Genomic DNA, 22,636 nt, shown 5'->3' on the forward strand with positions numbered 1-22,636 from the left:
ATGAAGTTTTGTCTCTTTCATTAACCGTAGTTTATCTTTGTTTTGCCAAAAATAAATTGAATCTGTTTTTTAATCCCAAAGCAAATTTTAAATTGGGAACTGTTTTTATTCCATAAGACATAACTCAGTCCAAGGTAGCAGAGGGTGCAATGTAGCTGTATTTATTCTTATATATCTATTTTATAAGATAAATATTTATAAATATATTTCTGCCATCAGTTATAACACCAATATTTCTCAGTTAAAAAAGAAGGAAATTTTCTATTCATGTTACCAATAATCAAAACAGGTAATTAAAACTGGGTTTCTCATATGGGTGCAATTTTTTAATTGCTAGATTAATGTCCAACAATTGACCACAGTTTATTCTCTAACACGGGGTTAGAGTTCTTGTTAGCCATTTTGCAAAGTAAAACTCTTTACTCCAGATACTCAACAAAAATATTGTTTTCAATGTTTAATTCTTCAAGGAACAAACAGCTACTGTGTTGAAAATCTTCCATGCTCAGTCTTCAGAAAAATCTCTTTTTATTCACCAGTTGGTTTATTCCGATGTATTTTATCACGCACGGTCTCTAGTAGTTCTTACTCAGTTTAATGTTGTTTTTATCATTTTAAAAATAAACTCAAATGGATTTATTCCTTCAATGGGAAAAAAAATACTGAGAATTATTCTACTTATTTCAAAGCCAGATGGTGTCAACACTGTCTTTCAGCAGACTCCCATGTCATTTGTTGGTACAGAGGATTAATTTAGCATTAAGTCTGTAGGAAGTAAATTTGGCCACAAGAGACAGCACCACATGCATCGAGCTCATGAAGAGTAATAAACTTGTGTCCTCTTTCATATAATCAGGATTGAGTGGGTTTGATCACAGGACACTGCAATCATAAACAACCATGGTCTGTATAGACGCTGGCTATGGTGGGTAGAACTAACATTGTTCCAGACAATAAATAGTAGTCTGCTATTTGGGGCTTATAGTGTTTGAAAAAGGGATTATGAAAATAGGGTTCATACTGTACTACCACAGCATTGGATTTGTACTTCTGATAGCATATAGATTTTAACTTATCAAAAACCTAATTCCTTACTTCCCTAATCCTTTCCTAATGTCTCGTGTTATCATTGATACCCCAATCTTCTTATCCCTGGGCGGGGGGGGGGTCTCCCTGGAATAATGTTCTATCCTCCATCTTAGAGTGTGAGCACTATTCAGTAAGAGCTGTTAGGGCTGTTTATCCTTGGCTAATAGTTGATTATATTCTTCCTTCCTTCTAAAAAAAATGATAATTTTGAAAACAGTGAACAATGTTTCACTTATTCATTTGGTATCTTCAGAGAGCCATTTTTTTCTCATGGTTTCCCCAGATTGGAAAAAGTCTTAGACAGTAGATAACTGAATTTTGTGAGCCGTAGCTTTTGAATGATTTTGCCATGATTTTGCCATGACCTATAATAGATTATCTTTTCCCTTACAGATTTCTATTTGATTTTGTTAAAGAAATGGAGCAGGAAGTTTCTTTAAGTTGTCTTTACTAAAATCACTGCTGCTTAGTGGCCCCTGTGGTGCATTATACAGTCGACTTTTGAACAATGCAGGTATTGGGGCACCAACCCCCTGTGCATGTAACTTTGACTCCCCCACACTTAACTACCAGTAGCCTGCTGTTGACAGTAAGCCTTCCCGATAACATAAGCAGTTCATTAACACATATTTTGTATATGTGTTATACAGTGTATTCTTACAACAAAGTAAACTAGAGAAAAGAAAATGTTATTAAGAAAATCATAGGAAGAGAAAAAAACATTTACAGTACTGTATCTTAGATGAAAAATCATATATAAATGAAAAAATCTGCATATAAATGAACCTGCACAGTCCAAACCTGTGTTTTTCAAGAGTCAACCATATATTGGAAATAGAACAGGCCTGAGTAAACCTGAGCTGAAGTCTTCACCTGCAACTAAACCCTACTTTTCTGAACATCAATTTTCCTTTCATGTATTAAATGAGGGCTTTTGAACACACTGTCTCCATAGGACCTGTAAAGTTCTAACTATTTATGATTCTGTGGTACTGGAGCATATAAATGCCCCAGTTCTCCAGGATTGATGACCATAAGAACAAAACTCTTCAGAGAAAATATGCTCAGATTCTACTCTGTATTTGTTCTCTATGCAAACAAACAAACAAACAAATAAATAAATGGTCTCCCTAGAACCTCACATTGGGTGTGGAGCATGGGGTCAACTCTCTGTTGCCAAGCCAAGAGCAAAGTAAAGCTTTGGGTGCTTAGGTCGTGAAGACCCCACGGGGACAGAAGTCCAAACTCTCTGGGTTTCACTCGAATAAAAGTAACCTTCTGTGTTCTGTACTCTTCTCCTCACCAAGTCCCCATTGTTTGACCTGAACATGATTTAATCAAATCAAGTCGGAAAAGGGAGCGTGACATAACAACAAGCCAATATAAGGGTCGGGGATGTTGAGGTATCGGCCCAGCAAGGCTGTGTTCTGCACTTGTAATTTAATAGTTGCCCATTAAGGATGAAAGCAAAGGGTTTCATAATTTAGTAGCATTTCTGTGTGTTGTCAGTTTAAAATACGTACTTCTTCCACACACCCCTAGAAGACAATGCAGCCAAAGTGACTTTGACCAAGAGTATTTGAGATGTTTTCCAATCATTTGTGGTATACAACCCAAAGAGTTTATCATAATTTTCCAGATGAGGAAATAGGGACGCACAGAAATTAAATTACTTGCCCTTGGGTCAGTATTTAGCCCAATAAATTTTGCTTTCTGCTTTAGAAAGAGATTACTCAGAGGGGAAAATAAAAATAGCATTTGAAGTTGCTAGAGGCTGCGTTAATTACTGATGCCCTTAAAAGGGCATTTAAGACTTCTGATTGCCAAAAGAGGGATTTTCTGTTGACATTACTTTCAGCTGGAGGTCTAGGAATTCTTTTAAAGATACCGTCACCTAAAAATTGCTAGAAAAGCATTGTTCTTTTGAGAAGTATCCTTTTTAAGATTATATGAGAATAACAATTTGGTTTGGAACCAGCTTTTAATGTAGAATAATGCCATGTACTGCATTGCATTCAGCCAGTGCTCACTTTCTAGGTGTAAATTGTAGGCAAAAAATATGTTTGTGTCATGTTAATATCCTACTTACATGATTGCATCATTTAACTGTCTCTCTGTCTCTCACCCTTGAGTTGTCTAGAGGACAACTCTAGAACTCGATCAGGCTTTATTTTGGCTCTGGGCCTGGCCTTGGGGGAGGTATGGCTGCATTAATGGTAAGCAAAAGAAATCTAAGAAGTAGGAATATACAAGTGGCCACCTTTCTACTCTGAAGTATTTAATTCAAAACTACATTTCTTCACAACTCAACAGAATTCTAGATTTTTATCCACAAAAAAGTCCCATTTCTTGATATGGCTTGAAGCACCGATTATATATCCTGTGTACACACACACCCACACCCCCCCACACACACACACTCTTACACTTACACGGGACCTACAGATAGATGTATACATTTATATGTCTATATGTTAAATTATCTCAACTCAGGATGCTCTCTGCTCTGCCCCCTAGTGTCCAAGAGAGGAGATACTATAAAACAGTCAATCTCTGAGCTAGAAACCAGAACTTAAAAGCCTCGGGGTAGATGTTTCAGATCCCTTACTATTCCTTGAGTTATTTTGCTAAACGTCACTTTCAATACCTTTTTCCGTATAGACGATATCTGTTCAAGTAAATTGCGGGCCCCCTTTTCCCATTGCTGTTAGCGAACCCTACGCTAGTGAAGCATTCTTCACCTGTGTCATCACCAGCAATTAACAAAACATTCTACGTTTCAGAGTATCCCACCCTCCACAGATTGTTCTGCCCATTCATAACTGGGAACCGGAAGAGGAGCCCCGCAAAGAGGAAGGAGTTGGGCCATTGGTGGAACATATTTATGAGGTAGCTTTTATCTATCTTAAAGTTGTGTTAGGGGTTTATTCTTACGCTCTTTACCAATAAACTCTTCATAGCATTTTAAAAGACACCGATCCAAGATCTGAGCTTTATATACTGCTTGGATTTGTGCTGTTACGCTATCATATTGCAGTGGGGGGGAGGGGGTAGAGTATGAGTCACTTGCTTTTTAGTGGTGAGAGCCATTATGTAGTGAGAATATTTTATCTTGTTACTGTTCTCTTTTAAATGTTCCTTACATCTCTTTTTTTTAATGTTTGGACAGCCTAACCATAAAAAGGACTAGCTCCCTGGACTTTATTTTGCCTCTTCCTACATTTTCAAATATCCTTAAAATCTACCCACCTCTTAAACTGAAAGTCACCAGCCAGAAGGTACCAGACAGAGAAAATTTTATGGATTATTCGCTATGTACAAAAAAAAAACCCACACATATAACACACACACACACACATGAATAACTTATTCTGAGATTTGAAATAGTCCGTTGATTAATAAAATATTTTCCAGAAACAAACCAGAAGCTCATGAAAAAGCCATCTTCTGTTTGAGGTCCCTTCTTATTTACTGCTCTGTATCCCTTTCCTCTGTAACTCATTCCACTGACCTAGGAATCCTGACTGTGACTTTCATCTTAAGCTACAAGGGACATGAATAGCATTCTCTAAGGTTAACAATGAAGTCATTTCAAAACTGATGAGCTGTGTACATATGTGGGAAAGAAGTGTCAACTCCTGCATAGCATCAACATGAAAACCTCTGTCATCTGCCCAACCTGTGGTTCAGAATCAGAAGCCCCATCCGCAGCTGGATCAAAGCTTTGCCCTAAGCTCTCTTGATAGCAAAAGGATAACATAGTCCCCAAGGCCACTCGGATTAAGAACCTTGCTAGAAAAAAATGCTGTCAAATAATTTATTAAACCTTGTGTGCACCGGTTTCTGTTTAAGAATGGTGAAACTTTAAAGTTTGCAAACATATGCAAACTCAATCATTCTCAGGGCAGCCCTGCTTCTAATCTTAGCATAAACAGATCATAAAATTTTAGGGTAATAATCAGTGGTGACAAAAGCAATCATCACGTGTTTCCTACATGCTATTCTCATGTCTCAAAATATCCTGTTATCAGTGGATGCCATGTTGTTTTGATAATGTGAATTAAATGAGCCACCTAATAAGCAAAACCAAATTATAAATTGTTTTGTTGATCATTATAATTATCAGAACTGTGAAAAAAAAAAAAAAGACAAAAGTTCCCTGCTAACTTTGAAGTGAATTTCCAAAACCACAATAAATTTAAATACATTTCATGATTTTCCCAAGCTGTTTTTGTGTCCTGTGAGTACAGGATTCATGTGTTTAAAATGCTCATCTCTTTAGGAGATGTGACCTCTCTTTCTTTGATATTCACTGATTAAAATAGAAGGAGCTCAGCTTTGAAATGCGCACTTGAAGTGAACTGTGGTGAGCCTGGACTATCTTTGGCATTTGATGGATAACCATTTTTCCAGAGGGTGAAAGAGAGTGCGTCGCATATGGTTGCAACTGGCAAGTCAGTAGTCTGGGAAAAGGCAGATTTCAATGTAAAGAACGAATAACTAGGTTTTGAAAGAGTATCATTAAAATTGCATTTCTAGCCCTGCGATTAAATGAATATAAATTTTAGGTAAACATCGCAATGATCAGACATGGTTAATGTGTTCTTTGCTAAGGAGATCTGCCCTCAGAGATTCACAGAAGCAAGAATCCTCTCTGAGCAAAAGCGCCTCTTGTTTTCGGAGCTCCTCTTGCTTATATAGATTGTATTTTCCTATAGCCACCATCATAGCCCGGATGCATTAAAACCCAAAATACGTGCTTTTTAGAATGGGTAGGAAGTACATGGAGCTTTATTTCATCTTCCTGCCTTGTCCTGCACCATTACTTGTTCCTTTCTTGTAGCTGCACAATATTGGACCGAGTACCATCAGCAGCACTCTTCTGGAGGTGGGCTGGCCGTTCTCTGCCCGGGACGAATTTCTCCTCTACATTTTTCATATCCAAACTCTGGGACCTCTGCAATGTCAAACAAATCCTAATATCAACCCACAGGATATAAAGGTAGGAGCCTGGTCTAACTAGCTGTTTTGCCTGTTTTTTATAGCAAGGAAAAAAAATTAAAACTGTGGTTTATATTTTTTAAAGCAAAGTAGTTAAGAATAAGTTATTTCGGTGATAATCTATACAGCCTTTTCTTTTAGTTTTATGGTTAAAATGCCAGGTCTTGGGGCACCTGGGTGGCTCAGTCGGTGAAGCATCTGCCTTTGGCTCAGGCTGTGATCCCAGGGTCCTGGGATGGAGCCCTGTCGCTGGGCTCCCTGCTCAGCGGGGAGTCTGCTTCTCCCTCTGCCCCTCCCCCTGCTCGTGCTCACTCGATCTCTCAAATAAATAAATAAAATATTTTTCTAAAAAAATGCCAGACCTAACTTAAAATGTCACTCCTAGAAAACTTAAATTTCTCTTGGTTTTATTGTTCATGGTAACCTGTCATTTATCTAGCCTATTTTAATAGATACTTTTGCATATGGTTTGACTAGCAGCACAATAAAACCAAAATCATAAATAGACATGTCATGTTTTGGAGAATTTGTGCAAAATTCTATTTTTAGAGTCCTTTTGGTGCATTGCCAAAAGATATAAGGATTTCTGCCAAGTGGGCTTTTCCAGATGTTGCCAATAGCAAGTGGTGAAATGCGATAATTTTCCAAAGGCCATCTCTGTGCCCCAAGAACCCCCAGACTGAAAATTTCTGGACCCCATGCTTTAGCGCAGCTTATAGAGAAGCCGAGAGCTTTTCAGATTCTCAAGCTTATCCAATCACCTGGGGGTCTCGTAAGAGGCAGGGTCTGGGGGCCCTAAAACTCTGCTGCTCTACAATCCCCATCTGACATCCACACTGCTTTGCTGGTCACGGACTAGCCAGGAGCTCAAGTGTCCAAGGAGCTGATCTCATTCAGATTAAGATCCAAATCTGGCTTTAAGTTTTTTCTGGGAAGAAAAGAACATAATTAGCATAAACCCTTGAAAATGTCACATTTGAATGGAAAAAAAAAAAAAAAACTTTTTTACCGGATGTTATCCTCAAAAGAGAACTTTATTTAAGAATCAACATTGTCTAGTAGCTCAGGGAGACAGTGTCTCTATTCGAGATGGAGTAAAGAGCAGGCTTCATGAAATACTAACTCAACCATTTGGAACGCAGGTCTGCCTCTACTCTAACTGCGGGCACAGGGACATTGCCGGTTATGAAAGGCTTTCTTCTTCAACCCAACATGGCTTCTAGTCCAAGGGAGGAAGGCTGAAAGGGGTTCAGTATGAAAGGATTTATAGGACAAGTCTCCTTCTTTATGGAGAAATAATAAATAAGGTCACAAAATTACTTAAAATACTTCCTCCCTGGAAATTTTTTTTCCATTTCCTCTCTCTTGGCTCTTCATTGAGACGATTTTAATATCTTCAAGGACAGTAGCTTATTATAAAATAATAAATAGCTTATTATAAAATAAATAAAATAAATTTTTATTTAATCAGGGGGCGTCTGGGTTGCTCAGGCGGGTAAGCATCTGACTTTGGCTCAGGTGCCCCTAAGGCTAGTAATTTAAAAAAGTGCCACTTAAGGGCTCCTGGGTGGCTCAGTTGGTTAAGCGACTGCCTTCGGCTCGGGTCGTGATCCTGGAGGCCCCGGGATCGAGTCCCACATCGGGCTCCCTGCTCAGCGGGGAGTCTGCTTCTCCCTCCGACCCTCCCCCCTCTCGTGCTCTCGCTCTCTCTCATTCTCTCTCTCTCAAATAAATAAATAAAATCTTTAAAAAAAATGCAACTTAATTATGCTCCTTTTATAAAACTCTCAATTTGTGGAAATTGAATATAACAAGATTTGATTACAGTATGAAGGAATAGCTCCCCAAAATGACAAATGATAACAGTTCATGAATTCTTGAAATTCAGAATGATGAAACGTTTTTACTTTCAGGTCCTCTGAGTACTTTTACTTATATTTAGTATGTATAACCCAGAGAGTCTAAAAGAGCTTTTTATCAGTAAATATATTTTTAAAATTAATTATCAGTATATTTTACATAAGCAGCTACCAACAAATTGAGAACACTTGAAAATTATTTTCTTCTTAAGATAATAATTTATTGGTGAAGTCTCCATAAATTCACTTGGCAATTTATTTCTTCCTAGATAATACAAAGCTAAATAATCAATTCTCTGTCTTAAATATGAGTTGGAAATTAGTGAAGAATAAATTATTTATTGTATCTAGTTATCTTCAATGGAATAAGTCTGGGAAATTTTTTAACTTAGGTATCAATTTCAGATTCTTGCATCAAATCTGATTACTGTTTTTTATATAGATATTTAAAGATAAATATAGTTTTTTTAAATATAGATATTTAAAGATAAATATCTGTAGTTTTTTTTTAACTTAGTTCTTTAAGAAGTAGAGAAAGGGTAGGTTTAATAAAAGGAACAAGGAGGCAAAATACATTCATATGGGCAAAAAGTAAATCCTAGTAGGACGAGTGGGTGGCTCAGTCGTTAAGCGTCTGCCTTCGGCTCAGGTCATGATCCCAGGGTCCTGGGATGGAGTCCCGAATGGGGCTGCCTGATCAGCAGGGAGTCTGCTTCTCCCTCTCCCTCTGCCCCTCCCCCCTGCTTGTTTCTCTCTCTCTCTCTCTCTCTCTTTCTAATAAATAAATAAAATCTTAAAAAAAAAAGTAAATCCTAGCATTCGATCTTACCCACTAAGATAAAATTTCTTACGATTTGGTTCTACAATTTCTTTATAAGCAGAGCAGTGATTAGTGAGTGCCTCTTGAAACATCTGCGTCTATGAGCAGGTCTGCAGGTCTTTTCTGAGGATGCTCTAGGGCCCACTGGATGAGCTGCTGACATATCCCAGACCAGCTGCGTGCCTGTCAGAGGGAAAGCTCCCACCTCAGCTTTCCCGAGGATCCTCTGGAGGATTTTCAAGTTCTCCAGCATGTTTGCCTCCTCAGCCATTCAGCTGATTTCCCCTCAGCAAAATGCTTTCTCTTCAGGTCACATATACCTTTTTGTCCACCCCTCCTCCCGTATATATTTTCATTCCCCCCCCCCCCACTTAACCACTGAAAATAGCTCCCTCCTTCACTGCTTCTTTGCAGCTCCCACCAATGTCTAAGGAAATGTGCTGATGAAAAAGCAACTGTCCAGAGTTCCTTAGAAGCATTTTCTAGGCCACCTGCTCCAAGGAACCAATGCCACCAACTCTAAAACCTTTAAAATTCCCTGGATCCCTTCTGCAGAATCTCCACATCTCAAAATAATTCCTCACATCTGCCTAATTAAACCTATCAGCATTTAATAGAATTAATGTATTTAACACAATGTGGGAGGGGTCCATAATTTTTAAAAAAAATTACTCAGAGAGCAACCTCTTGGCTTTGCGTTTTATTACAAATACATAGTTTTATTCATCAAAGCCATATTGTAGATAAAGTAGGGTTTTTTTGTGGGCTGATCTGAAAACTGAGCCACCATTTAAAAGATTGTCTCTAAAGAGAAATGCATTCTGAGTGCCAAACATCTAGCCTCAAACCTTCTGAAATATGACCCATCTGTATATTGAACAGGCATTCCAAATGTGACGCTCCTCACATAAGTCTCCAAGTCCGATTAAGGCCGGAACGGGATTCACTTTTCACAACACTGACTGGTACAGCTGAGTTATCCCACCAAGTGACCCTAATGTCCCCAAGATCTGAATAGCAGACTACTTTTGAAAGCCACCACCGTGAACATAGGAAACAATGGGCCAAAGTTCTCACCCACACGTACCTCACTTGCTGCCCAAATACAGAGCATCAGTGACTAAACTGGGGACACACTCAGATGCCACTAGAAGTTTGTGAGTTTTTTTATAAGGATTTTAAGTTAGTTTTCTTCTATTGTCACTTACCATAAAATGGATACAAATAGATTAATCTGCCAATGGAAAACTGATAAATAGCTACAATTTTTCCCCTGTGACTTTATCCCACTGAAATACAGGTCACCTGCCTTGAAATAAGGCAAGAGTTTAAAGAAATGAGGACTTAAGTACTCATGACGTTTAAAAATATGATCTGGGAAACGGTGTCATTGAGATTGAGAAATAAGCATGTCTGTCCATGGCCTACCCATGCTGCTCTATGTTATGTACTATGATCGTTTGTTCTCAGCCTCATATCAGGTTTTGTGGGGATTCATTTAGCCTGCTCTGTTGCCACTGTTCAAACACCCCAGTGAAGGTAAATAGCACGCGTGGGTGATGGGGTTCGGGAAAGGGGGGTGAGCCGCCCGGCCCCTGGTGGTGCCCGGCGCACGCAAGCCGGAGGGTGGGACACTGCCTTGGGGACATTCCCTTCCGCTTTCCTTTTTGCCTCCCCGTGAAATGACTGCTGTCTTTGCTTTTCTGTTCCTCCCATGATGGTTTCATGTCATCAGGTTCACTTCTCTGCCTTCTATGAACACAGGGGCATGAGCAGATGGCCATGAAGGTTCTGCCTCCGGGCTTCAGAGATAGAGGATTTTAATGTGGCAATTTCGGCACATTCTGCCATCCAAAACATTGTGAGACAGTCAACTGTCTGCAGCATTCTGGCCAATCCATTAAATCTAATTCATTCCAGATCCTTCTTGAAATAAAATTTTAGAGTCGAATAAAGTATTTCTCAACCATTCGAAAGGCAATAAAATAATGATTTCCAACTACCCATTATCTTATTTGGGAGGACTTTATCCTGGGATTTGGAGAGTCTTCCAGACAGGCTGTGATCTCTAGATAAGATGTAGTTGAAAAAGCCAACGCTATTAAGGAACCAAAGCTGCATAAAGAGTAAAGGACTTTTTTTTAAGTTGGCAAGGTTTCATCACCAACAGCCAAGCGGGAGAAGTGGGAGAAAGGGCTGTGGGATGTCACACTGTACCCAGGAGGGGAGGACAGGCGAGGTGTTGGCTTCAGCCTGTGCTAGGATCACAGGACCATGTTCTGGGCCCCCACACTCAAGGAAGGAGCCCGAGGTCCACATGATGTGACAGAGGCTAGACTAGGGCGACCTTAACAAGAGAGAAAGCCAATGTTGCGTAAAGAACGGGCTTTGGAGCCATGGAAGGCAGGAGGTTCCAACTGTCTCGAATGAGACCATTCTCACAGGAATCCCAAATTACAACCAGATAGTACAAACATGGAAGCAGAAACACAGGTACCATCCACCAAGCCCTGCAATTAGTTTTTGGGGGTTTTTTTGTTTTGTTTTTTTATGTGTTTAATCGGTGAGCATGCAGACTGTGGCTTGACTTGGCAAATTTGCATCATTTTGTCTTACCCTCGAGAGAATTTTTTTCTTCATAACTGCCTCCATTTACTTATTGCTCCTTATTAATTCAGAATGCAGGGACTTGTTACAGTTCGAAACCCACTTGCGTTCTCTCTCTCTGTCTCTCTTTCATGCACCCCCGATAGAGGACTTTCATTCCCCTTTTATTTTTAACAGTGCCTATACGTCAATTTTTCAGCCATCAAAGGGAATACACTCTCCAGGGTCCATTTCTCTTTGGCTTATCTTCTCTTTAAAATGGTCTTCAGATTCTCCTGTAAATTTTATTTTTATTTTTTTTAAGATTTTATTTATTTATTTGACAGAGAGAGACACAGCGAGAGAGGGAAAATAAGCAGGGGGAGTGGGAGAGGGAGAAGCAGGCTTCCTGCTGAGCAGGGAGCCCGTTGCGGGGCTCGATCCCAGGACCCTGGGGTCATGACCTGAGCTGAAGGCAGACGCTTAACGACTGAGCCACCCAGGCGCCCCTCTCCTGTAAATTTTAGTATATAAAAACACATGTCTAACAACTAAGAAAAGCTTCAAAATCCCCAATGGAGTGAATCTATCCTTAGCCCCTGGAAAGAAAACTCATCTTGGTTCAGGTCATTCCAGTGGTAGCTCGGATGATCTACGAGATGTTTTCTGGTGATTTTACGTGGTCCTTTGACAGTGGCAGTGTCTGCCTGCAGATCTCAACTCCAGGCATCAAAGATAACATCGCTGCTCAACTGAAGCAGCTGTACCGCATCCTCCAAACCCACGAAAGCTGGCAGCCCATGCAGTCCACCCCCAGCATGCAGCTACCCCCGCCTGCCAGCCCAGTAATCGTGAATGCGATCTTTTTTTTACAATATTGTACATATCGGTATTTTTTATTACTCAGATTTAACCAGCTTTTAAACCTCTTCTTTCTAACAATGTTAGTGGCCTCTAATTCTCCACATATGCCTGGCTTTTAAAGTTGATTTAATTTATGGAAAAATCACCCTTCATGTTCCCCCTTTCTTTCTTAAACCTCCCAATGTTAGTATAATGTAGGAGAGGGAGATTTGGCCTGGGACTTTGGACACCAACGTTCTAGCTGCAGTTCTGCTTCAGTGGTGTGATCTTGAACCACCAAGTCATTTCACCTCTAGGCTTCAGATTCATTACTGTAAAATGAAGGGGTTGGAACAATGCCTGAAATAACGCCACTTAAAACTCTGACCTGATGACTTTATTCTACTTGTATAAGGCAAAACTGCCTGGAACAGAACCCTTCTGCATTGTTCTTGCACCACATTTTTTTCTTGCTTTCATTACAGTTCCCTCAAGTGAAAAAAAAAAAAAAAAAACGTGGTTTGTTTGGGTTTTTTTCTCTCCAAATCCTTAACATTTATGTCTTAAAGAAAATTACATGGTAGACTGACCTCCTGGGTCTGTCTCTACTTCGATTTAATTATAGACAAAGAATTACATGAGGGAAAGCCCACCATCTTTTGTGTATTAGCAATACCTGAAAGCCAAAGACAAACCACAAACCAGAAGAGCATAGTATGTGTTGTGTTTGTTCAGGTTCAAAGAGCCCTTAATCTTATTGCACCCAACTATTTTCTTCAAAAGTTTTATTTCCAGCAGTATTGCACATTCCAGCCAGGCAGTATTCCTTTAGCTCATAAATTTAAACCTATCCCAGAGTGAAGAGTTTGGTGAAGAGTCATGCAAATAGAAAACTCCTGTTGGAGTCCAAAATCTGAGTAGCAGCTGGGGAAAGAACCGTATTTACTAACAATTGTTTCCTTATTGCAGAAAAAGAGCAATTTTCGTATTTGTTCTGAAGAAGATACTTGAGTGTTCACCACCAGCTCCTCAGAGCACTTAGCAAATTGTTCTCTGAACTGAATGCCTGCCTAACATGGGTGCTAAGAGGCCCTCACCTCTAAGGGTTTCAGCTTAAGGAAAAACATGACCTGCAGGTTCATGATCAATTGTGAAACAGGCTCTGAGAGTTCATCTAGAAAACAGGCTGCAACTGTTGTTTACATTTCTTGGATAACTTCTTCCTTGTTTTTTGTTTTTTGTTCATTTTGCTTTTTGGGTTTTGTTTTGTTTTCTTTTGTTTTATATTTTGAAATAATTTCTGGAATGCCACTTCCGAAAACTGGTTAGAAAGCCTTTCGAAGACTTTCTCAATGTGGCGTTTGGGAGGGACATTCTTCTATCTGCAAAACAATATTACTAAAAGGAAGAAGCATGTTTTCTCAACCCCTGCTGTGTAATACGTTCATTCTCTGGCTCAGAGTAAGTCCTGTGTGTTACTGAGAGACTGCTCATAAGTATTTGTAAATGATGATGTACCAGGGGCCCCCACAAACGTGGTCTTCATCCGTACGCAAGCTGCATCTGACACCACCACACAGGAGGCTGAAGAGCTGTCTTCTCTTTGGGCTATTATTTTACTATTACTGCTACAACTACAGGAATAAAGGAACATCCCGTAGGTCCATCCAGCACCTTTTCCCTGTAGTTTGGTTATGTGCAGAGTTAATTCTGTAACATATCTCCCGGTGAACTATAAAAAAAAAAAAAAGAAATTACACATGAAAATGTCAAAGCAAAAACCACACACACACGCACACACACACACACACACACACGAGTATGTGATAGAAAATATATAAGGGAATCTTAGAGATGTTCACAATTTTCTATCTAAACTCAAATTGCAATCTTAAGCTATAAGGGCATTTCTATCAGATTCTCCACCATTGAGGATCCTTGAACAACTCTTTGGCTGGCACTCCTTCCTGACCATGGTCCTGGACTATTCCAGCATCCTTGGGGCTGGCCCACACCTCAGTGTCTACGTACTTCATCAGCCCAGTGCTGTGAACATCACTGCTAATTACCCCGTCCCTGAAATATTTAAGTGCACATCCACGCCTCCAATTCAATCTCCTGTTTTTATAACTTTCTCACTTCCTCTGTTCACGAGACCTTCTCTTCCTTGATAGAAAACTTTCTCCGAGTCAGTTAACCACCCGATTCTCAAGACTGCCAAGCCGGGAATCCATGATGAGTTGGCTTAAACATTCTTTTATAGGTTCCCTTATGTAACCCTCCCTTCTCCCATGTCCTTCCAAGTCCCTGCCCTGAAAATCTCCATCAGGCACACTCCCATAATTTGGCTTCTCTGCCCCTTCGCCTGAGGGCACCAGGACACACTGATGGTGGGAAGTGCTCACTAGACAGCCAGTGGAGTGTGGAGAAGCCCCCTCTGCCATTTTGATTCGTCTCTTCATTTGTTTCTCCAAACCTTCACTACTGTTCTCGGACTTCCCGTCCAGCCTCCCTAGCATCACTGTTAGTAGGTGACCTCACAGCAAGAGAATCTTCAAAGGATCCTTTTCGCCATTCCAAATCCCAACTCCCACCACACACGCACACACACACACACGCACGCACGCACACGCACACACACACGCACGCACGCACGCACGCGCACGCACACACGCGCACACACACACACACCCCTCTAATTGTCTCTTTCTCATCCCCAAGTCCTGTCCACCACCTTCCAGGGGAAGGAGAGCTCTTCCTCCGGTTCCAAATTTAACTTGCTACATCAAGTATGCCCTGTTTCCTATATTTTCAACCTCTTCTCCTCTACTGGTTCCTTCCTTGGATCCCAAAAACTTACTTAAATTTCCTCCATCTTCAAAACAAAGAATAAGCAAATAACTTATTATAATTATTAATTTTTTTATTTTCATATTAAAGAGTATTAAATGCCCATCAAAAGAATATATCAGGCAATATATAAAAACAGAAGAAAAATTTTAATTTCTAATAATGTCTCCACCCATTTACTGTTATATTTCCTATTTATTTGTGCATGAATTTTTTTCCACTTCACTGTATATTGCCGGTAATTAAGGATCTCTTTGAGAATCCATAATACCATTATCATACTTGAAAAGAGGTTAGCAAAACTTCTACCACTAGTAATATTTACATGACTATTCTCCCAGATTTTGTTTCATTGCTATATGTGCAAGGTAAATATACGTCCATTTTTTTTATTTTTTAAAAAATGCAATCTTATTATATATATGCTATTTTATAACCGGCCTGTTCCTCTCACTAAGATCTCGTATTTTTCTAAATTACTATGTAGCTTTACATCATTTTTAAAAAGTGTCCAGTAGTCTTTTGCATAAATGTCATAATTTATTTAACAAATTATGAATGCCCACAAAGTTTTATGTTACTATCCTGTTTCCATTATAAATAGCATGTTTTATTTTGTTTTCTTTTGGTGCTCTCTTATTTGGAGGACATGGCTGCATCTCATCTCTGAGCCATGGGGAATTGCTTCAATATGAGAATAAGATAAAGATTTAATTTTATACTTTTTCAAATAATTATCCAATTGTCTGAATGCATTTACCCTTTGGCTTCTGCAGATCAATTTCCACCCATACCCATCCCCCGCTCAGCAAAAGGCATCTACAAATTCTTTTTTCTTTTTTTTACATTGAGGTATAATCGACATACCACGTATTAGTTTCAGGTATACAACATGTTTTGGTATTTGTATACATTGTGAAATGATCACCATAGTAAGTCTAGTTCACATCCCATCACCACACAGAGTTACCAATTTTTTTCCTTGTGATGAGAACTTTTAAGATCTACTGTCTTAGCAACTTCTAAATATACAATACAGTATTATTAATTAGAGTCACTATGCTATACTTTACATCCCTAGGACTTATTTATTTTATAATGGGAAGTTTATACTTTTTGACCACTTTCACCCATTTCAGCCACTCCCCAGGACCCCCCTCCCCCAAACTGTGGCAATCACCAATCTGTTCTCTATGAGTTAAGGCTTTGGTTTGGGCTTGGGTTTCTGGTGGTCTTTTTTTCTTAGATTCCACATGGAATTTGTCATTCTCTGTCTTAGTTCATTTAACATAACGCCTACAAGGTCATCCATCCAGGAAATCCCATCCAGGATTTCCTTCTTTTTTTTTTTATTTTTTTATTGTTATGTTAATCACCATACATTACATCATTAGTTTGTGATGTAGTGTTCCATGATTCATTGTTTGTGCATAACACCCAGTGCTCCACGCAGAATGTGCCCTCTTTAATACCCATCACCAGGCTGACCCATCCCCCCACTCTCCTCCCCTCTGATTTCCTTCTTTTTTATGTTTGAATAAGTTTGGGGGTGTGTGCATGTGCGCACGTGTGTGTGTTCACCACATCTGTTCACGATCAGTGGACACTTAGGCTGCTTCCATATCTTGGCTACTGTAAATAAAGCTGCCGTGAACATGGAGATGCATATATCTTTTCAAGCTAGTGTTTTTGTTTTCTTCCGATGAATACCCAGAGCGGAACTGCTGGATCATATGTCCATAATTCCTTACATGACAAATTCAGTGACTGCTTTTAGTCGTAATTCTTTACTCCTCTACAGGATTTGACATTCTTAGTCACTCCTTTATTTCTGCAACTTTCTTTCCCTTAGGCTTCCCTAGATTCCCACTTTCCTGCTTTCCTGGATTGGGTCTTACATCCAATTTCTCCTATCTCACGTCTCCTCACTGGATCTTCTTCCTCTCCCTGTTTCCCAAGATTGCCTTGGATGTTATATATGACTCTATGCTTATCATTTTACATGTTCTCACTGGGCAACTCAGGCTGTTCAGCAGGCATTTACAGCACAGCTTGGTGGGTGCTGATGGGGGAATAGAGCTACCACTTGGAAGGTCACACAGGGGCTCGGGAATCATCCTGCTGCACGTCAGGAGTGGACAGCAGTTCTGCACGTTGCTGAGCAGGGTGTGGGGGGCTCTTGGCAAGAAATGAGGCTGGAGCAAGTAGGCTGAGGCCAGAACACAGGGGCTGTGCACAGATACTGAGGAATCTGGACTCTACCTTTCTGTTTATCCAGTAGATTTTTCTAGGGTCTTAGGACATGCTGGGCATGATCATTCCATTTTCTGTGGTGCATCCTACATCTACAAATATAGGAATACCTTTCTTCACCCCACAGAAATGGGCATACTATCACTGCCCCTGTGACTACAAAGAGAACATGTGTGGGGGCACCCGGGAGGCTCAGTCAGTTAAGTGTCTGCCTTCGGCTCAGGTCATGATCCCAGGGTTCTGGGATCAAGCCCCATGTTGGGCTCTCTGCTCAGTGAGAGCCTGCTTCTCCTTCTCCCTCTCCCTCTACTGTTCCCCCTGCTTGTGCTTGCTCTCTCTGTGTCAAATAAATAAATAAAATCTTAAAAAAAAAAAAACTTTTAAAAAAATTTAAAAAATAAAAGAACATGTTTGGGGGACTTGGGGTAGGGGCAGAAAATTAAGGTTCTATATTCAGTCAGTCTAAACTGAAAAATTCTAATGGGGTATTATGTGTGATTTATGGGCATTTCAAAATATTTATTCAGCTATCAGATGTACCCAGCATGGAGCCTCAGATAAAATCGTAAGTTCTAGAACACTCGCAAAACAAACTGAGGGCTGAAAACAAGCTCCCTTACAGCACAATGTTCATGTGGCATGCTTTGGAAAAGTCATTTTTATTAGAACACGATTCACTCTTGAGGGACCATTTCTTACAACTTCAGGAGCGTGGGGCTCAGGCATGCTGATGTCGGGTCCTCGACTACATCTGTTTCCCCAGCACCTCACTTTCCTGCCTCCTGAGGATCCGTCCCACCACACAGAATATTCCTGAGCTTCGCCAGCACCGATGTGTGAAGAGAGAAAAGTAACAGGAAAATAATGACTCATGCTTGAAAAGTCACTTCCTTCTGGGGAAATCACTTCTGCTTAAAATCTGACCCTTGGGCGCCTGGGTGGCTCAGTTGGTTAAGCGACTGCCTTCGGCTCAGGTTATGATCCTGGAGTCCCGGGATCGAGTCCCACATCGGGCTCCCTGCTTGGCGGGGAGTCTGCTTCTCCCTCTGACCCTCTTCCCTCTCGTGCTCTCTCTCTCTCAAATAAATAAATAAAATCTTTAAAAAAAATAAAATAAAAAAAATGAAATCTGACCCTTACAAGATAAACTTTCCAGGAAGGCATTCCCCATCCTTCAGGAGCTCCTATGGTTGGAGAACGGGAAGCCTTATCCCTTGTCCATGCATTTCATTGTGTGATTGAACACACTGCTGGCAAAGCAGGAGGGGTCTGACTTCTCTTGTGACTCCTAGCCAGCTGAGGGGGAAAATGCCTGGTGTTCAAGGCTAATGAAAAGGTAATGAGCATTTATGAGACTGACGTGCTATCTCTTGCTTTCTCTTTGCAGCCCGCCACCCCCCCAGAGGACACCCCCGAGCTGAGCGCCTTTTTGCGAAACTCGACCATCCCTCATCTTGTCAGGAAGAGAGACGTGCGGATGCCGGAGCCCCACAGACAGAGCCCCGCAAAAATCTTGGTGAGTTATCCCAGTGTGCGTACATCCGAGAGGAAAGACCGGATTGGACCGAACCCCCCAAACACAGAAGGTTTGAACTTCGGCTGTTTCTCCGACCCATTCAATGCTCAGATATGCCTGCCATGTTTTGCCAGTATGCCTTGTGAGCCACCAAAGCGACTCTTCCCTGCATTCAAAGCCATATTTGCATTATAGTGTTTTCACTCTTCTAAACGTGCCATGCAGGCCACATTAGAAAAATAATGATAAAAACCTAAAACACGGCATGCAATGCATTTGCAGAACACAAAGCTCCTGCTGTGAGCCCATTCCTAGACGCTGAGCTCTGGCGGGGTGGGGGGGTGGGGGGGGGGGTCACAAGTGTCCCTGCATCTCAGACTCCTCTGCTGGTCCAGAAAGGACGAGAATGGGGTTTTCTGATTTCCTGGGCCCAAATCCTGCAGAGTCTTAGCACGGGGAGCTGTGGTAGATCTATCCTGAGCTTAGTCAACCCTTTGCAAAACTGTGGAGAGCACTCAAGAGTCCATATTTTCAGTTCAATTCAATTCTCTTCCCTCGTTCCAAGGTGAATGTTAATACCACCAAACTCTACAATTAAGAGACTAAAATTAAAAAAAAAAAAGAGGCTAAAATGTTTTGTTTTAATGTGCCTTGAATATGTTCTAACATTCATAAAAAGTTTCAAACACGGAAATGGACAGAAACATACATCGAGCACGTCTAACTTATTCAGTTAAACTTAAATCAATAGAGCAATGTTTATTATAATAGAAGTACCTAAAGTTACCTGGCAAAAAGCTATGGCAGGGGACAGATTTTGGTTCAAGTCCCTGTAAATTTTTATGGCATGGTAATGTTTTTCAAAACCTAAGAGTAGGAAACTGTTACGCTGTTCAGTTTAGGATAAATTAATAAAATCCCACATATTATTGTTTAAAGAAAGCTTCCCAGAGGAACAGTAGAACAGAAAACAATGATTTAAGTCCTGGGGATGTGGCATACAGAATGGTACTGCACTTAATAATCCTGTATTGCATATTTGATAGGTGTTAAGAGAGCAGATCTTAAAAGCTCTCCAAGATCATAAAAAAACTGTAACTGTGTGGTAATGGATAGTAACTAGACTTATTGTGGCGATCATTTCACAAAATATACAAATCATGAATCATTATGTCACACAACCAAAACTGATATAATGTTCTGTGTTAATTATACCTCAGTAAAAAATTTAATAATTTTTAAAAAGAAAACAATAATTGGCATCTATAGAATTCTAATATGCAATACCAGTGTGAAAGCCCTCTGGAGAACCAGTGTCCAAACCTACGGGAACCAACAATTTAGAAAATCAGTGTTCACTTTTATTTTTCAATTTCCAATTATTTTACATCTCATGAGGACACTGAGGCAGGAGAGATCAATAACTAAAATTCTTTCGAAAATTATATGCACTTCTGTTCTAGGGTCAGGATTTTCCCCTCCCGTTCTTTCTCATTAAATATTTTTAATGCAAGATGATTTCTAACTCCTGAATATCATAGAAACTTACTACTTGCAGATGAGAGCGAGGCAATCCTTGATTTCCATTTCTGACTTCGTTAACTCATGCTTTATTCTCTTTGTCTCTTATTGGTTCGAAAATTGCAAATCATACGCCTCCCCGTGTCCTCAAGTCAAAACGGTTCTGAATAGAAAGTGATTATACAAAGTTTATTCTAAAATCAAAAGTTCAATAAGACCTCCTACGGTTTTTGTTTAGTTAAAAACAACTTACTGAATCCCATTTCTGATTAGGAATTTGAAAGTGCAAAATGCCAACATCCTGTGTTGGGATCATAATTTCCAATTTGCATAGGAAAAATTTGTTATCTGTCACACTGAAATATACTTCTCCTCTGCCCAAGAACGTCCTTGCCTCTCTTATCTCGGACCCCTGCTGCTCTTATAATGACCATACCATCTCCTCCTCCTCGCCAGGCTTTCTGCTTGTCCCTTTCCCTCCTCAGCTTACAGAAACCTTATCTTTCAAACCTTCTTCAGCCTATGATACTATTAACCGCTTCCTGAAACTGTATGTCCCTTGGCCTCCCGCAAAATACTCTCTCCTGGCTCTCTTCCGGTCTGTTGGCCTGAGCCTTCTTAGACTTGTTCGTGGGCTTCTCTGCCCATGTACCTCAGGTCTGCATCCTCAGGTCCCTTCCTTCTGCCACCAACTTCGCTCCTTCAGGGAGATGTTCTGCACGATCGTGAACTCCAGCCATGCCCACTGCCATCTTAGCAGTCCCTACTACACTCTAGACTCGAGGGGCTCAGGGTATACATTCCTCTGGATGCCTGATAACCACTCCAGCCCCAACACATCCAGAACTCTGTCTCCATGCCCCCCAGAACGTGCTTCTCCTCTAGGATTCCCAGTCTCAGGAACGCCAGTGCCCATCCGCTCGGTTCCCCAGCCAAAAGGGCTCCCTACAGCCCTCCCTACAGTCCTCCCTCTCCTTCATCGCAACTTCCAATTTGTCACCAACGTCCCATTCTGCTTCGTGAACCTCCTTAAACTCCGTTTTCCTCTCTCCATCCCCGTACCTCAGTTCAGGGCCTCCCCCCCTCTCCCTTGGACTCTTGCAACAGCCCTTGTCACCCTCCTCGCTTCCCACTCTCCTCCGCCCACCAGGCTTGCCTTCCATACCGCCTGCCCCTAAAGCCCAAACCCCATCATAGCCCTGGCTTAAATGGGACCTTCTGGATAGGATCTAAACTCCTCAGCTCCAATAGGAACCTTCTTTACCACCTAGACTTCCTCTCATTCCTCTCGCACTTGCATCCGTCCACCCTGCCCCCGAATACCCTTTTCTCCTCTCTTCTGAACATGCACTGGCCTTGTCCCTGTCTGCCTGGACAGCTAGGTCACTCTTTCTCACCCTTCAAGACTCATTCTGAGCCCAGTCTTTTTCCGGAATCCTCCAACAGAGCTAGCTCACCAGGACCAACAGCTCCAGGGAGCTTATAAGAATCACCCCCTTCTCACTCGCCACCTTTGCCTCCAGAGGGTGGGATTGGAGATACACAGCGTGTCAGTAATGAAGTGGAGGTAGACATGAGGGTCCTCACAGGGGACACAAACTGCGCACTTCCAGAATTCCTGCTCCTGCTGCAGGCACAAAACCCCAAACACCTCAGCGCCCAGCCCTAGTAGAACAAGAACAGCCCCGCCACCTGAACCTGGAAACAGCATTTCGAAATCTGACCTCCCTGGAATTTCAGATGCCCCTTATCGATTGCTTTGTTTTTAGAGAATTCAGAGGTTCTCAAAAAAGATTTTCATGGCAATATGTCCCTCAAGTTACTCTGTGGTTTAGCAATTTCATTAAAATGAAGTGCCTCAGTTAAATCCTGCTCATACTAGTCAATAAACTAATGCTTATTGAGCATCAGTAGTCCAGAGCCAGTGCTTGAGACATGGGAAATAAGTAAAGCATAACCCACACAATAAGTTCAAATCAGTGAGGGAGTACAATTCAAGAAGTATCATCCTGCACATGTGTACACAGAAAACGGATGTGAGCCATCTATTTATTTCCATACTGGACCCAATCAAAAAATATGATTTGACAGGTAGAATGTCATCACAATGAATCCTTCCCTGGAACATGCATTTTATATAGTAAAAGTTACCTGTTGTAAGTTGGCAAAATTAGGAACTAGCTTAAAAACAGCCTAATGGATGGAACTCGAAGGTTCTGCTTTATAACCAAGAAGTAATTTAGAAGGAAGAATGTTTTGGAAAAAATGGGTTGATAACACTGGGTCTTTGAGACAATA

At 40.8% G+C, this 22,636-nt stretch overlaps 1 protein-coding gene across 3 annotated transcripts in view; it reads left to right on the plus strand.

Annotated features, from left to right (window-relative positions):
* The window catches only part of ITGA8 (integrin subunit alpha 8), a 193,481-nt gene that overhangs the window by 150,716 nt on the left and 20,129 nt on the right, over positions 1-22,636 (plus strand). For all 3 annotated transcript variants that reach the window (XM_027594760.2, XM_027594757.2, XM_027594758.2), the window contains 3 exons: positions 3,873-3,978; positions 5,933-6,091; positions 18,689-18,817. In XM_027594760.2, the coding sequence (XP_027450561.2) occupies positions 3,873-3,978; positions 5,933-6,091; positions 18,689-18,817 (394 nt within the window). The remainder of the gene's footprint in view (positions 1-3,872; positions 3,979-5,932; positions 6,092-18,688; positions 18,818-22,636) is intronic.

This window comes from Zalophus californianus, chromosome 9 (assembly GCF_009762305.2).
Source record: "Zalophus californianus isolate mZalCal1 chromosome 9, mZalCal1.pri.v2, whole genome shotgun sequence".
NCBI lineage: Eukaryota > Metazoa > Chordata > Mammalia > Carnivora > Otariidae > Zalophus > Zalophus californianus.